The 13,763-nt window shown below is 34.4% G+C and overlaps 1 protein-coding gene across 1 annotated transcript in view; it reads right to left on the bottom strand.

Annotated features, from left to right (window-relative positions):
* Positions 1-1,766: 1,766 nt before the first annotated feature.
* The window catches only part of TM9SF4 (transmembrane 9 superfamily protein member 4), a 62,731-nt gene continuing 50,734 nt past the window's right edge, over positions 1,767-13,763 (bottom strand). The window contains exon 10 of the mRNA XM_081741722.1: positions 1,767-9,632. Within this exon, the coding sequence (XP_081597848.1) occupies positions 9,393-9,632 (240 nt within the window). The 3' untranslated portion in view covers positions 1,767-9,392. The remainder of the gene's footprint in view (positions 9,633-13,763) is intronic.

Genomic DNA, 13,763 nt, shown 5'->3' with positions numbered 1-13,763 from the left:
CACTATACAAAACTGCCCGTCTTAACCGTTAATCTAGCTCACAAATGATCTAAAAATATCTACATAGTTGAAGGTGACGGGAGAGGGAAGATATAATTCATACAACTGCAACTCTCAATAATGCAAAGAAGAGTGCAAAATTCGACATGTTCTTTTCTTCTGGTGAAGTGAACTTCGAAAATGTTCTCTCTTGTTTCATTTTTACGGATTTTTCGTGAACTATTAGAAGACATGTAGTTAAAATAATGAACAAATACTAAAAAATGACAAGAATGTAAAAATTGCACTAATAACTAGATATTGGTAAAAAAAAAAAAAAAAAAAAATAATAATAATAATAATAATACAAAAATACATCAAATGTGTTTGAAATTACTTGATTTTAAATAAAACATATTAGTAACCTAATGGTCAACGTTTTTCTTCATCGGAGATCATCGAAATCCTAACCCTAGTGATGGCTAATAAATAATGCAACTATAAATATAATGAACTAAATATGAATCATAATTGGGACTATTTTCCCTCACCTCCTCAAGTAACAGTTCGCTGGATGTTTGCAGTCATACATTTTTTGAATCTTTTTTCTATTCTGAGTATTCTGCTTCGTTTCATATGTCTAGGCCAATTAGGAGCTGAGCTACGAATATTTAAAGTAACTACGACGAGTTTTTCTAAAAATCTGCCTGGTACAGTCAGCAGCAAAAAACCTGCAACATGAGCATGTAAGTTTATTGTGAAACTACGCCTAACAGTGCAGAGAATCAACGTCTAAGTGGCGCGAATCACGCCAGGAGAAACCTCCGCGTCCTCCCCTGCACATTTATTTTGGAGCAAAAGACTTCGTCGTTTCACAATAAACTTAACATTACATGCTCATGTTGCAGGGTTTTTTTTGCTGCGGACTGTACCAACCACCTTACCCTGCAAATTGGGCTTGGTAATGAAACGGTTAAACAACATATTTTCACAGTTCAAGTCTCGATTCAAGTGTATTATATAGCAGCTACCCTAACTTAAAAAAGCCTGCGAGCTGTCATTTGGCCATCACTGGTTAGTAAATAAATCTTATACTAGGTAATAAAGTTCTTATTACCTAGTATATCTATCTTAAAGATGACAACTGTTTAGCATGTTATTGTGTTAGTGCTAACATTATATTTTTCCTCATTTTCCCGACTGCCTCACTAGATTCCATACATTCAAATTATTTGCTACCTGACATGCAATTTATGAATTCGAGTCTTGAGAGCATAAATGTTATATGTCCAACTTTTCTCAATATTGACTTTGTCAGCTATTTCGATAGCTTGATAGCTAGCATGCATCAAAAAGCCAATAACATGTTTAACTTAATACCCAATGTTCAACTATCTCAGTCACGATCCTGATTTTTGCGAATATTTTGAAACTTCGAAACAGTCTCCTGAAAAATTTAGACAATTGGGCATGACATTTATGCTCTCAAGACTCGAATTATTAGTTGTGATAAGCGAATTACAAGCAGTGCTGTGTGTTGAAGCAACCCCGATCTCACGAACTTCAGAACGAAGTACGTATAAGCAACTGAAAATATTTGTCGTGAGTCACTTCATACCAAGAATGAGGGAGGAGGCAAACAGCAGCCCATATCTACCTCATAGAATATAAAATTTCTTTTCATCATTTCATTTCCAATTGGGATTTCACAAAATGATTTTTAACAGTTTCAACGGACTAAATGGATCTAAGGAGAATATACAACTGAAGCATGTAATGGAACAAAATTAGCACATAAACACTTGGGTTTATTTGTCAATTACCTTTAAAACATTTTTTTCCTTTGTACAGAAATACAACAAATGTCAAATTTACACACATTTTCACAATTAATAATACATATTTCTTGTTATCGAACGCAAAAGGACAAATTTACAAAATTAACACAGATTTTATTAAACACCTTTTTTTTCTATATATATATAAATAATGATAACTGGAATGTCCTTTTGTTTAATAATTATTATTTTAATGTTTCCATTTTGTTCCAATTTTACTATAACGAGAATAGATCTGCTGTCACTGCGAATCTTGAACCTGAGAGGTATGTGGAGTAGCGTGTTATACATGACTACCACTAATTTAATTGTTTATCTCTTGCTTTGTGTTTTTATTGTAAAATCTGAAATGTATCGAACACACAGTACGAACAACTCCCATTTATCTATTGCCATTTTCTTACCAGAAATCTTCAGTAAAACTTAGGGATGTACTGTAATTATGCCATGACAATCCTTACTTGCGTTACGAAACTTTTGATTAATTGTAGGAAGATAGATTAATACAACTCGCAAGCATTATTTTGTTGGAATATAACCCTGGTTTCTCATGCAGTGGGTAACGTCTCACTGTTTCCTTATAATAAATATAAGTATTTAACTGCATTCAAAGGCCAATATTTTCTCAACAGATATACCAATGAGTGCAATCCTCTGCACTTAAAAAGTTTAATTTTGTTCTTGGTACAAGGATCAATACACTATAACAGATTGCTCAATCGAACGAAATTCTTATCTATCTTAAAAAAACATTTATTTATCTCTGAAACCATTAATACAGATATCACAACTTGGTAAAATGTCTCTGCTATGTGATACATGCGTTTTATCATGGACTATCGAACAGGGTCTGCTGAATGTTTCCATGACAGTTTAATAATCAACAGAACATACTATCACGCAATGATTGTTCAGTGGATAGAAATATCATATGGCTTTAGTGTTGCAAGAAACTATCAGAGTGCCATAGACCTTTTCGTATAGAGGAAATTACCAGGTCCCATTATTTCACGATTTGAAAACGCAATGTGAGCATAGCTTTCTTCCGATTATTTTGTGGAGATAATTGGAAGATGCTGTGAATAACCCATGAAACTAAAAATACTCCACATAAAATGTTGCAGTGTGTAAGAGAAGTTCTGAAAGTGACTCAATGTAAGCAATATAATGAGGGAGAGCATTTGAAAGATATTCTTAGCAAATAGAAATAAGAAAGCAGAGAAAAGTTCATTAAAACAGTTTTATCTCACAATATTCTCTGTAAATGAGTTCATGAAATCTCTTCAGTATTTCGGCTGAATATCGTCATCTTTCACCACACAAGAAAACGAAATTTCTTAAATAATATGGGAAGGAAGTGAGCACTTAAAATTTTAAAACTGAGTTGTAAAAATGGTTAATACTCAAATAGTGCTGTTCGAGACAATTAGATATTTACTGTTTCCAACTGTTGTATTTATTTTTATTGGATAAACTGAAGTTATCCAATAAGCAGAGCTAAAAATTTTGCCTGCAAATACTAGCCAGATATTTTTGTAGTCATAGTGATTATACAAATAAACAAAAATCACTTTGCGACACAGTAAATACACCAATACATTTTTTATTTTGTTTATCGGCTTGTTTCTTATAAATAAATAATAATAAAAAAGACACCTGTTATTTATTCTTGAATTCATGTTTTTGATTGATCGGACTTTACGCACCAAATGTAAAAGAGTACTCGTCACTGGCGAGCCCGCGAGTGGATTTTCCAAGAACTGCCAATAATGATATCTAACACTAACCACCAGATTCAACGAACAGCACTTATCTATATTATTTTTTTACAGTGAAGTTCTAAAATTTTAATCGTCCTATTCTCTCCCACAACCCCTTAATAAATTTCATCCTACAATTATGATCAACTGTAAAGGTTTTCACCCAATATATTAATGAAATTTCACGTACTCACTTACAAAGGATATAGTTGTTTAGCGAAGACATAACTGAAGATCTGAATACTTTGCACATTATCGCTAGTTCATTTACATAACGTTGCATCTTAATTTCATTTGGAAAACTATCAAGTTTCCTTCCATAAATGTATTTACAAAATTAAACTATTTTCTTCTAGATGACTGTATTTACTTGGGCCCATGTTGTCAGATTCTTCATGTGTTTATACTGTTATTCCAATGATACACACATATGAACTTGCGAATTTACGCGACTACTAAGAGTGCATAAAGACTCAAAGTTAACACAATGAGGAAAGAAAAATTTCTCTCTGTATTGGTAAGATTGTGTGCATACACAGATATGATGTATTTCGGATGACATTACAATATGAAGAAAACGAAGTCTGGTAACTTTAATTCATAAATAATCATGCATGAACACTTCTATATACTTCAGCTGTTTATTGTTCCTATAAACGAGTGAAGCATATTAACTACCTATAAAGTATCCTATCATTGTCGAGCATTTATTTCGGCGTATATCAGAATGAGGTATACATTCAGTTATTAACTAATTGTCTATTGAAATTAACTAAATATTTTAATTTTTAATTTTTTTAAAATTAAAAAAAAAATTAGTCAATTAAAATATTCTCTACTGGATTTCTTGAAGTATATCGCATCCTATCGTTTTGAAGGACTCGAAGGGAAGGTCTTTAAAAAAAAGTACAATAATGACAACAACACGTAATTTAGGCCAATGTGAAATCAGTGGTATTTTGCGGTGTTCGAAGGATTTTCCACTGTTCCTGTTCAAACATCTGCAACAAGAAGCACAATATAATTTACAAACATGAACGTACGTTCAGTTGGATTTTACTTTCACGTTCTCTTTCCTTGTTACATCTGTATTTAAAATTGTTCTGGGAAAAATCACAGATGATAATCAAAATACTAGAAACACACACGCAAATACTGGAGGTATATTGAAATCAGACGTTTCTTTAAAAAAAAAAAATCTTAAGCGCGTAACGGAAGAGAAACTACTCTACTACGTTCTTTACTTCTTTTCTTCAAAACAAAGCCCAATCATACGATATCATGCTAATATTTTTACATATGTGAAATTAATTCTAAATTAAATAATAGAAATAAGAAAACAGATATTGAACTATAAGATGAGTAGTTTCCTCTCATTTTCGTTGTACTAAGGGAAATGCGAATACATGTTGAAATTAAAACAACATTTCAGGCTTTCAACATTAGAAAGTAAATGAATGAAAATTCTGCAAACTAGTTCTTACAAGAAACTATAGATTCGGCTAAATTTTTTTAAGGCAACTATGAAATTGTGGAAAGACAACTTACATTTTCTGTCTGACTGGAACTTTTATCAATGGTTTTCGGCAATTCTGGATTAGCAATAGAAGACTCTCCGTATCCTGTATAAAATACACTTTGACAGATATAATGGCAGTATTTGAAGCTATGTGGATAAAAATATATTTACAAAACCGTTACGAGTTTTAATCTCATTTACAGCTGAGCACAGGGAATCAGATAAGATGCATAAGAAAAAAAAATATATGTATATAGTCTTCTGCCTACTTATAAAAAACATGGTAAACTTGAGTTCACACTTAAAAATCAACTCTACAGTAGCAATCTTCAGTGAAATAACAATTTAACGTCTCTTAGCTATGTCCTTTACACTGTGAAAGACAGATGATAAATTCAGAAGAATGCTAATGAAACGAGAGGTGAAATGATGAAACAAAAGATACAACATACACACTAAATCGTATATCACATGACGATTTAGGAGAATGGAGTTCTAAGTAATCTTTCCTCTTGATTTAAGCACTCTACCTGAATCATTGCTGCCTAGCACTATTACAGAACTGGCAAAATAGTTTACCAACTGTCTTCGGTGAAAGGACAAGAAAATGCAACTTTTTATTAGACATTACTACGACAATTCAGTGAAATCAACTGTATATGTTACTGGAGAGAAAAATATACTACAGCGATATAGCAATGTTGCTATTCGTGAACTATTCCATCATCTCCATATAAATAGCAATGAAATATTACCACATAAATCCCGAGACACAGGCAATTTACAACCTGCAGTTGCAAAGAAAAATAAGCAGCACAGCCAACTTTTACAAACATATGTTGTGATTATCCAGTAGTTCGATGTTTATATACATGAAAATTCACAATTGATAGACGGAGAGCATCAATGACTAGTTTATTTTTTATCAATTGCGACATATGCCTGTCACTTGACTCTTTTTTTTTTTTTTTTTTTTTTCTCTTCATGATAATGGAAACTTAATATTATATCAATATGTGCAAGTTGTTGTATACACTGTAATAAGTTGATAAATGTATATAATTTATAGTTTCTTCGGCGAGGAGCGGCACAAATACTGATATATAACATTAGGTAGATTTTGTATCACTAAAGCACACAACACGTTTTGATGAGATTTAAACTTTAAGTAAAATACTACCATACTTCTTGTACTACGGCAAGAAAACATCCAACTTTAATTCCACTTTCATGTTTTTATATCGCAAACTTATTCCTTCACAATGCATTCCTTTTCCATATTTAAAACTGAAATCTTCCCGTAACCACACCACATTACTGATATATTAATATAAATAAAGAAATCGGTTGTATCTTAAGGAAAGAGTATTTAACATAATCGTTCATCCTTACTATTAGCTTCTTTTTCAACGTGAAATAGTGCAGTTCGGAAGCCTAAAACTGTCAACATACTTCATCTGCGGTTCGAAAGAAATTACATTGCGAAGAATCTTTAGAGTAGTCTTGTAGCAACAAATCGGCGAAACTATATATTTAATTTTGTAAATTTCATTTTCTTGTTCTTTACAGTCTGAATGTTGGTATGTGAGTTGTTTCAGAAGTATCTGATCTGACGTATAGATGACGGTTGTTGTTTGAAAAACATTACTATGATCGAAAGTACCAATCTTATATAGCTTAAGTTTGAAGACGCTATGTTGTTCAGTATTTGTTTGGCAGCCATTAACAGTGAATGCTGTCAGTTCATTTGTAAACATGGAAAACATGGGCTATACTTACGCGATACGACACTTTCATTTGAAAGGTTTCAGTTTAACCAATATCACAGCCGAAGTAGATTCTACTCTGGGGGAATCTGCTGCTTCGTTTACAGCAGTAAAATATCGGGTGGCAGAGTTTAAACAAGGCCGTACGAGCTGCAAATACAAACATCGCAGTAATCGATCGAATGAGGTGACCACGTCAAATATGGTGAAGAAAATCCACAAAATGGTGTGACCGTCGACTGGAAGTTCCCGCGCTAGCAGACACGGTAAGCATTTCAAAAAGTGCTGTACATTGCATATTGACTGAAAATTTGGACACGAGAAAGCTGTGAGAGACGTAGGTGCCACGTCTGCTCACAATTGAACTAAAACAGAGTCGTGAGGATGTTTCAATCGAGTGTTTGGCGATGTTTAACAGCAATAAAGCCGAGTTTTTGCGTTGATTCATAACCATGGAGGAAAGATGGGTGCATCACTTCACACCTGAAGTGAAAGAACAGTCAAAACAATGGACTGAAACGGGGAGTCGGCTCCAAAGAAGCCGAAGACAGTTCCATATGCTGGCAAGTTCATGGGGTCAGTCTTTTGGATGCGCGTGGAAATGAAATGAAATCTTTGAGTTTTACGTTCCACGCTTATGCCGGTTAGGCTAAAGGAGACGGTGATTATGAGAAATGAATTAAATGGTGGAATGAAGAAAGTGGGAGGAAACGGGAGAACCCCGAGAAAACCCACGCACACGGTGTTTGTCCACCACAAAGTTCACTTGGCGGGAGCAGGGTTTGAACCCAGGACCCCATGCACCAGAGGTGAACGCTCTACCACTGAGCCACCGCGGCCCCACTGGATGCGCGTGGGATAATTTTCATTCAAAAAGGAAAAACAATCAACGACGAGTATCTAAAAACTTATTGTAGCGTTTGAGTGATGAAATCAAGAAAAAATAGCAGCATTTGACGAAAAGGAGTGTTGTTCCATGAGAACAATATACCAGTTCATACATCCGTTATCATGATGGCCAATATCAATGAGTTTAAAGTTCGAACTGCTTCCTCACTTCCTCTTCGCCAGACTTACCCTCGGATTACTTTCTCTTTCCAAACTTGTAAAAATGGCTCGGTGGTAAAAGATTTGCCAACAATGAAGAGATGGAATCTGCGGTTAATGGCTATTTTGAGGAGCTCAACGGTTCACACTATAAACAAGTATCGAAGCCATTAAACATCGCTTGGAAAAGTGCATCGAGCGAAAAGGAGGCTATGTCAAGAAATAAAGATAGTTTTTCCTTTTTTTTTTTTTTTTTTTTTTTGTGCTTTCTTTATTAAGTCGGGTACTTTTGGGATTATTCTCGTATGAACTTTATAAAATATATTTTTTGTACTTCTTTAGATTACAACCTATTTGAGATTTCACACAGAGATCATGTATGATCAGACTGTATATATAGTGAATTATTTCTCTTGCACTGTAAGACATACTCCTGAAATAAACAATCTGAATATATTAACTAATGTCTAATTACATTCCATTAGCTCCCTTCACTTAGATAATGCTTGAATATAATTTTGCACGTAAGTCTATAGGCGAAATGTTTTGTTATCTATGTCATTTTACTAGTTCATGATTATTTTGTCATATTTGAACGCTGAGATCGGCAATGCCTATCATTTATCTCCCAATTTCACATTGCGGTCTGGTCCGCTAGAACTCTTCCGAGTCTACGTGCCAAAAGGTTTAGTTAATAAATAAATCACTAAGTGTGCTATTCTACGGAAATGGGATCACATAAATGATTTTAAAATCACACATACTCAATTATGACCACTGAAGTAACAAATTACCCAAATTTAAAAATGATATATGCGTATCATGTGATGTATATCATTCAAACTCAAAACATGTAAGTATGAAGAAACTGGAAGCACATTACAAGTGATAATTCTATATAATCATCCTTAAACCCACATACCTCCCATTATTCCAGATTCTAGGCGGTATGCATATAAAAACGCATGTTCAAGAACATATGTAGAAAATAACAGTAACAAAATGGAAACAGATATGTACGTTGTCTTTTGTAAATTGTGGAATCCAAGCATAATTCGTGACTGGCTGTAACAATTAAGTTATTTTATTAGTTACCATAATACCTCTGTGCCTTTTACAATATTCTTTAGAAACTTCTGCATGGTTTGTGAAATAAAAATAAAAATTAAGTGACTTTAAAAAAAACTATCAAATTTCTTCTGAGCAGCATACCATCTCAAACACACGAGATATACACATACACATACACACACATGCACTCATAAAATATATATAGCTCGAACTTCTCACACGGACAATTTTCACAGCTTCTGGTAATCCAAAACACCGCTTTTCTTTAGACACATTCCTTCTGACTTTATTTTCGTTATTGGCAAGAGCCATTTTTTTTTCATTATATGATTCAGAAAAACGCGAATGATGCGCACTTGTACACGGTTATAATAAATAAATTCTTGTCCAGTTTACAGTTTAGAAAAATTCATCAATCTATTTTCACTGCAGCATAAATCTTCCTAATAAATGCGTAAGCTGCGAAGAATCCGATCGTACCAGTCAATAACCAGAATGTAACGACCATCACTAATGTGTAACCAAAATAGAGTAATGTGGGAATGAATTCCGTGATTTCTAACTTTGTAATAAAATAAAATACTGAATACGCAAAAACATACACAGCAGATCCTCCAGATACAACGAAACTTCGCCACCACCAATGATAGTCCTGAAAAGAAAGAAGAAAATATTACTAGAATTGCAAATACAAAACTGCTGTATTACTTTATTTATTTATTTAGTTAGTTATTATATTTATTTTTGGGTTACTTTTATTAGTATTTTTGGACTACCGTTTTTATTTTATTTTATTTTATTTTATTTATTTTTGATGTTAGTAGTATTGCAACGTTTAACTCTCCAAATCCGTCCGACGTACTCAGTACAATGCTAACTTTGTATGAAGTATTACAGTACATCGCTTGGTTTTTATCTATATCGAAATATTGGAACTAAAAATGAACAAGTTCTGGGTGACCGTCGTACCTAGGTAAATAAAGGCACACAGTGATTGAATGTTATAATCAGACCAGGCACAAAGAAAACTAAATGCAATATCCTTATATGCTCCGAGCTTAAAGGGTTAATAACCAAAGAAAATTTTTCCCACTAAAATTGATTAAAAACTTATTTCTAAAAAATCCAAGCAAATTTTGCCCTTACATTGGAGTAAATGCTAGGGAGTGACTCTACATACTGAATTCTTGAACAAATATTCTTTGCTTTATCAATGTGTAAAAAAAAGCATTGCTCTTTCATTAAAAACGAAAACCAAACACTAACGAAATCAGATAGCACGCAGAATAGCAGGCTTCAATATTACATGTTTTGTTCGTACGTTGAAATCAAAGATATGTAAAAACTAGCTCACGTTTCTACAAACAAAAAGAGTATGTCAGGCATTTTGGTAGGAGTGAGAAGGGATCAATGAGATCTGAATCTACAAATTGCTCAATTTAACAGAGATTCACAGATACTCTTTGATTCTTTTCGTCAGTACTGGCAATTACTTTTTATTTATTTATTTTATAACAAACACACACAAAACAACAATTAAGGTGGATCACCACACGGAAGTCAGTACATATTTTAGCTCCTTCCCTTAACTACTGTGCAATGAAACGTTACATATTATAAATATTGTATTATAAGATAGAATTATGTTTCAGCTACAACCCAAGACACTAACTCATTTAATTCTGTCTTCTGATATCGAAAAAGATAACAAATAAAAGGAAAAACTTGATTCGTTTTACAATGAGCACACAAGATGGCACTTGCTGTTAGATCTCACTAGAAGTGCTCAATTTTATGAAATGTGTATTTGTACGTGTAAAGTATTTTAAAGTAACTATCTTATTACGAAATATATATATTGTTTGACCGTTTCTCCTGTTATGTTTCAGATTATCTTTAATTAATTTACATTTAAGGAAATAGATTTTGAGAAGAAACTTGCGCAGAACGCCATAATGAGTTGTTGCCAAATTTGTACGTTTACTGTGGTAGTCACAATAACAAAATTCCTGAATTCTACCATTGAACTTCGAGAAGCAGAACTTAGCTGTGAATTGCGATAAAGTCGAAAACTAATTTCTCCAGTAAGTAACTAAGCACAATTCCGTGATTACTTACTTTATTATCAAACATCAGTAAACACTCGACACTATCTGCAAACGCCACACTTTTCAAGCAACGTTTAGCATAGCACCGAGAACACCTAGTGATCCACCTTAAAATGTTATCTCCTACGGCTTTTTCAGTTTTTGCTATTAAGGAGTGCAGCCAAACCTATTACAAAAAAAATTGGCACATGGAGTAGAAGTGAGAATAAGTCCCAATCACAGGTAGAAGGCCAATTCTATTGACAATACCAGACCCAGGCTTTCGTTTACATGAAATACAATCTACAATATCTACTTGAAGGAATAAATATGCAATGAACCATAGTTTCAAGTTTAATAGATCGAACAGTTTTTGTTGCAATCGTTACAAGAAACGCAATAATTAATGAAAATTATTTAGATATGCTTTTCCAATGATCAAATTTAACAGGATATTTTCAAATAAATGACTAAAAAACACTTTATCACTCTCAGTCAGATAGTATATGGCTCGGACCCACGTGGAAATTAGCAAATAGGTCCAGGCCTCATCTATGCTTACCACATATTGCCACTTGACACCCGCTAAATACATTCATAAACCCGTCTGCATGGATCCTTCGTTCACAGATATGTTTGGGTGTGAGTGTGTGAACTTCACTTTAAGCTGTAAATCCTGGGTGACTGTTCTCTGCACAGTTGTTTCCAAGCTCCCCACTGTCCTAGCAATGGCTCTTTGTGTCGGCGGATTCTCCTGTATGATCATCTGCTGCACTTGTCGAACCACATCCGTTGTCCGTTTGAGAAGAGGGTGTTGTTTTCTTGCCGCTGTGCGTATAGTTACGTCCTCTGAGGTTGCACGTTTGTTGCGTTTGCCGAAGGTTTCACCATTTCACTCAGCTGTATCCTATGTTGGAAAGTGCTGAGACGTATCCCTCCCAGAACGGAGTGACTTTTGGAGGCATTTTACGCTTGGCGCACTTCACTGTATGTTAACGTCTTCCCCACACACCTCTCTTCTGAGTGCTCTCCTTTGCTTTCTGACCGTGCGATTACATCACCTTTGGGGAGTTCCCCTTCGTTTCCATAAACGTGAATCTACTTCTGCATTCAGTTCATTACTTTGCACTGACACATTAATTGAACCTCGAACAGCAAAATACAATAAATGGAATTACTCACTGTTACCTACGAGGATGAATCACTAATTGGTCTGGGACGTGAAAATTGAAAGAGAAATACTTTGAAGTTCACACTATAGTCGGCAGTTGTCCGATCAGGTTTACCTCTCGCAAGAGAAGCGTAAACTACTGAGCAAATACGGCATGTTTTACAGTCCTCTACTTGTGAAGCGCAGAAATATTTAGTTCATTTTCTGTGGAGAAAAGGACAAAGGGTCTTTCCTAGTAAGATAGTGAAATCGGCCCTTCCTCCAAAAAATTTTTGACCCCTACCCCCTCCCCTTACCAAATTATCGTATCGTACATGCTCAAAATTGAATATATTTTTTTAAATTTTGGTGGGGTGGTCGAAAAATTTTGAGTTTCACAGATTGTAGATACTATCTAGATGTATGTGCATTTTTTTTCAAAACCATCGATGTGTATTTTCTTTATTTTTTGCGTATTGAAAATTTCAAAAAAAAAAAAAAAAAAAAAAAAAAAAAAAATTGTAGAAAAAAATGGGAGGGGGAGACACGTCGCTGATTTTTTGGTTAAAAAATTTGTTATACCCTTACGTATAACATATATTTTCTTCGGGTCCTGAAAGTGATGGCAACATTGTCAAAACGAAATAAAACTGAAAACAAACGTGTTTTTCGCATAGTTTTCTCATTGAGGGTCCCTTCAAACAATCCTTTGCCAGAGTTCACAATTTCCCTTTTTCTTGTGTCTCTTCCAATTCTGTCGTTCTTCGGCTGCTTCGATAGTGTCCGTTTCGGAATAGAAACACCAAATATATCTCCGTAACAGTGCCTCCACTGCAACCGACTCTTGCACAACGAAGTTACACACAAAGTTGCCTCGCGTCGGCTCCTCGTATCTATCAGTGCTTGCTTCACTGGCCACACACAGTTCTCTATTGGTAGCGCTCTCTACCGCAAGCTGTGTAATTTTGGTATAACCTCAGGGTATAACATTTTTTAACCAAGAAATCAGTGACGTGTTCCCCTCCAAATTTTTTCTACAATTTTTTGAAATTTTCAACACGCAAAAAAATAAAGAAAATAGGCACCGATGGTTTTGAAAAAAATTACACATTTACATCTAGATAGTATCTACAATCTGTGAAACTTTCAAAATTTTTTCGATCACCCCCACCAAAATTTTAAAAATATTCAATTTTGAGCATGTATGATACGATAATTCGGTAAGGGAGGGGATTAGGTAGTTTTAGGTCAAGGGTAACCTTTTGGGTCAATAGCGACCCAATTTGAATCAAGGGCCGATTTCACTATCTTACTAGGAAAGACCCATTAAAGTGAAATTTATAGGGAAATGGTATGCGTGTAGGGAAAGACTGTATGGACCGTACCAACATCTCCAAATTGTGCAAACTCTTTGGAGAGGGCCGTGCGAATCTTGGGATTTGCCATGTGATGAACGCACAGTAACCTCATCAAGCGAACAAAAAGTCACGACCATTTGAAGAGGCAATTTGTACTGATCGGGTAACCCATTTTCGACATTTCGTAT

This window comes from Thermobia domestica, chromosome 2 (assembly GCF_964235325.1).
Source record: "Thermobia domestica chromosome 2, izTheDome1.hap1.1, whole genome shotgun sequence".
Lineage (NCBI taxonomy): Eukaryota > Metazoa > Arthropoda > Insecta > Zygentoma > Lepismatidae > Thermobia > Thermobia domestica.
The sequence above is the reverse complement of the archived record's forward strand: the minus strand, read 5'-3'. Positions and strand labels throughout refer to the sequence as shown.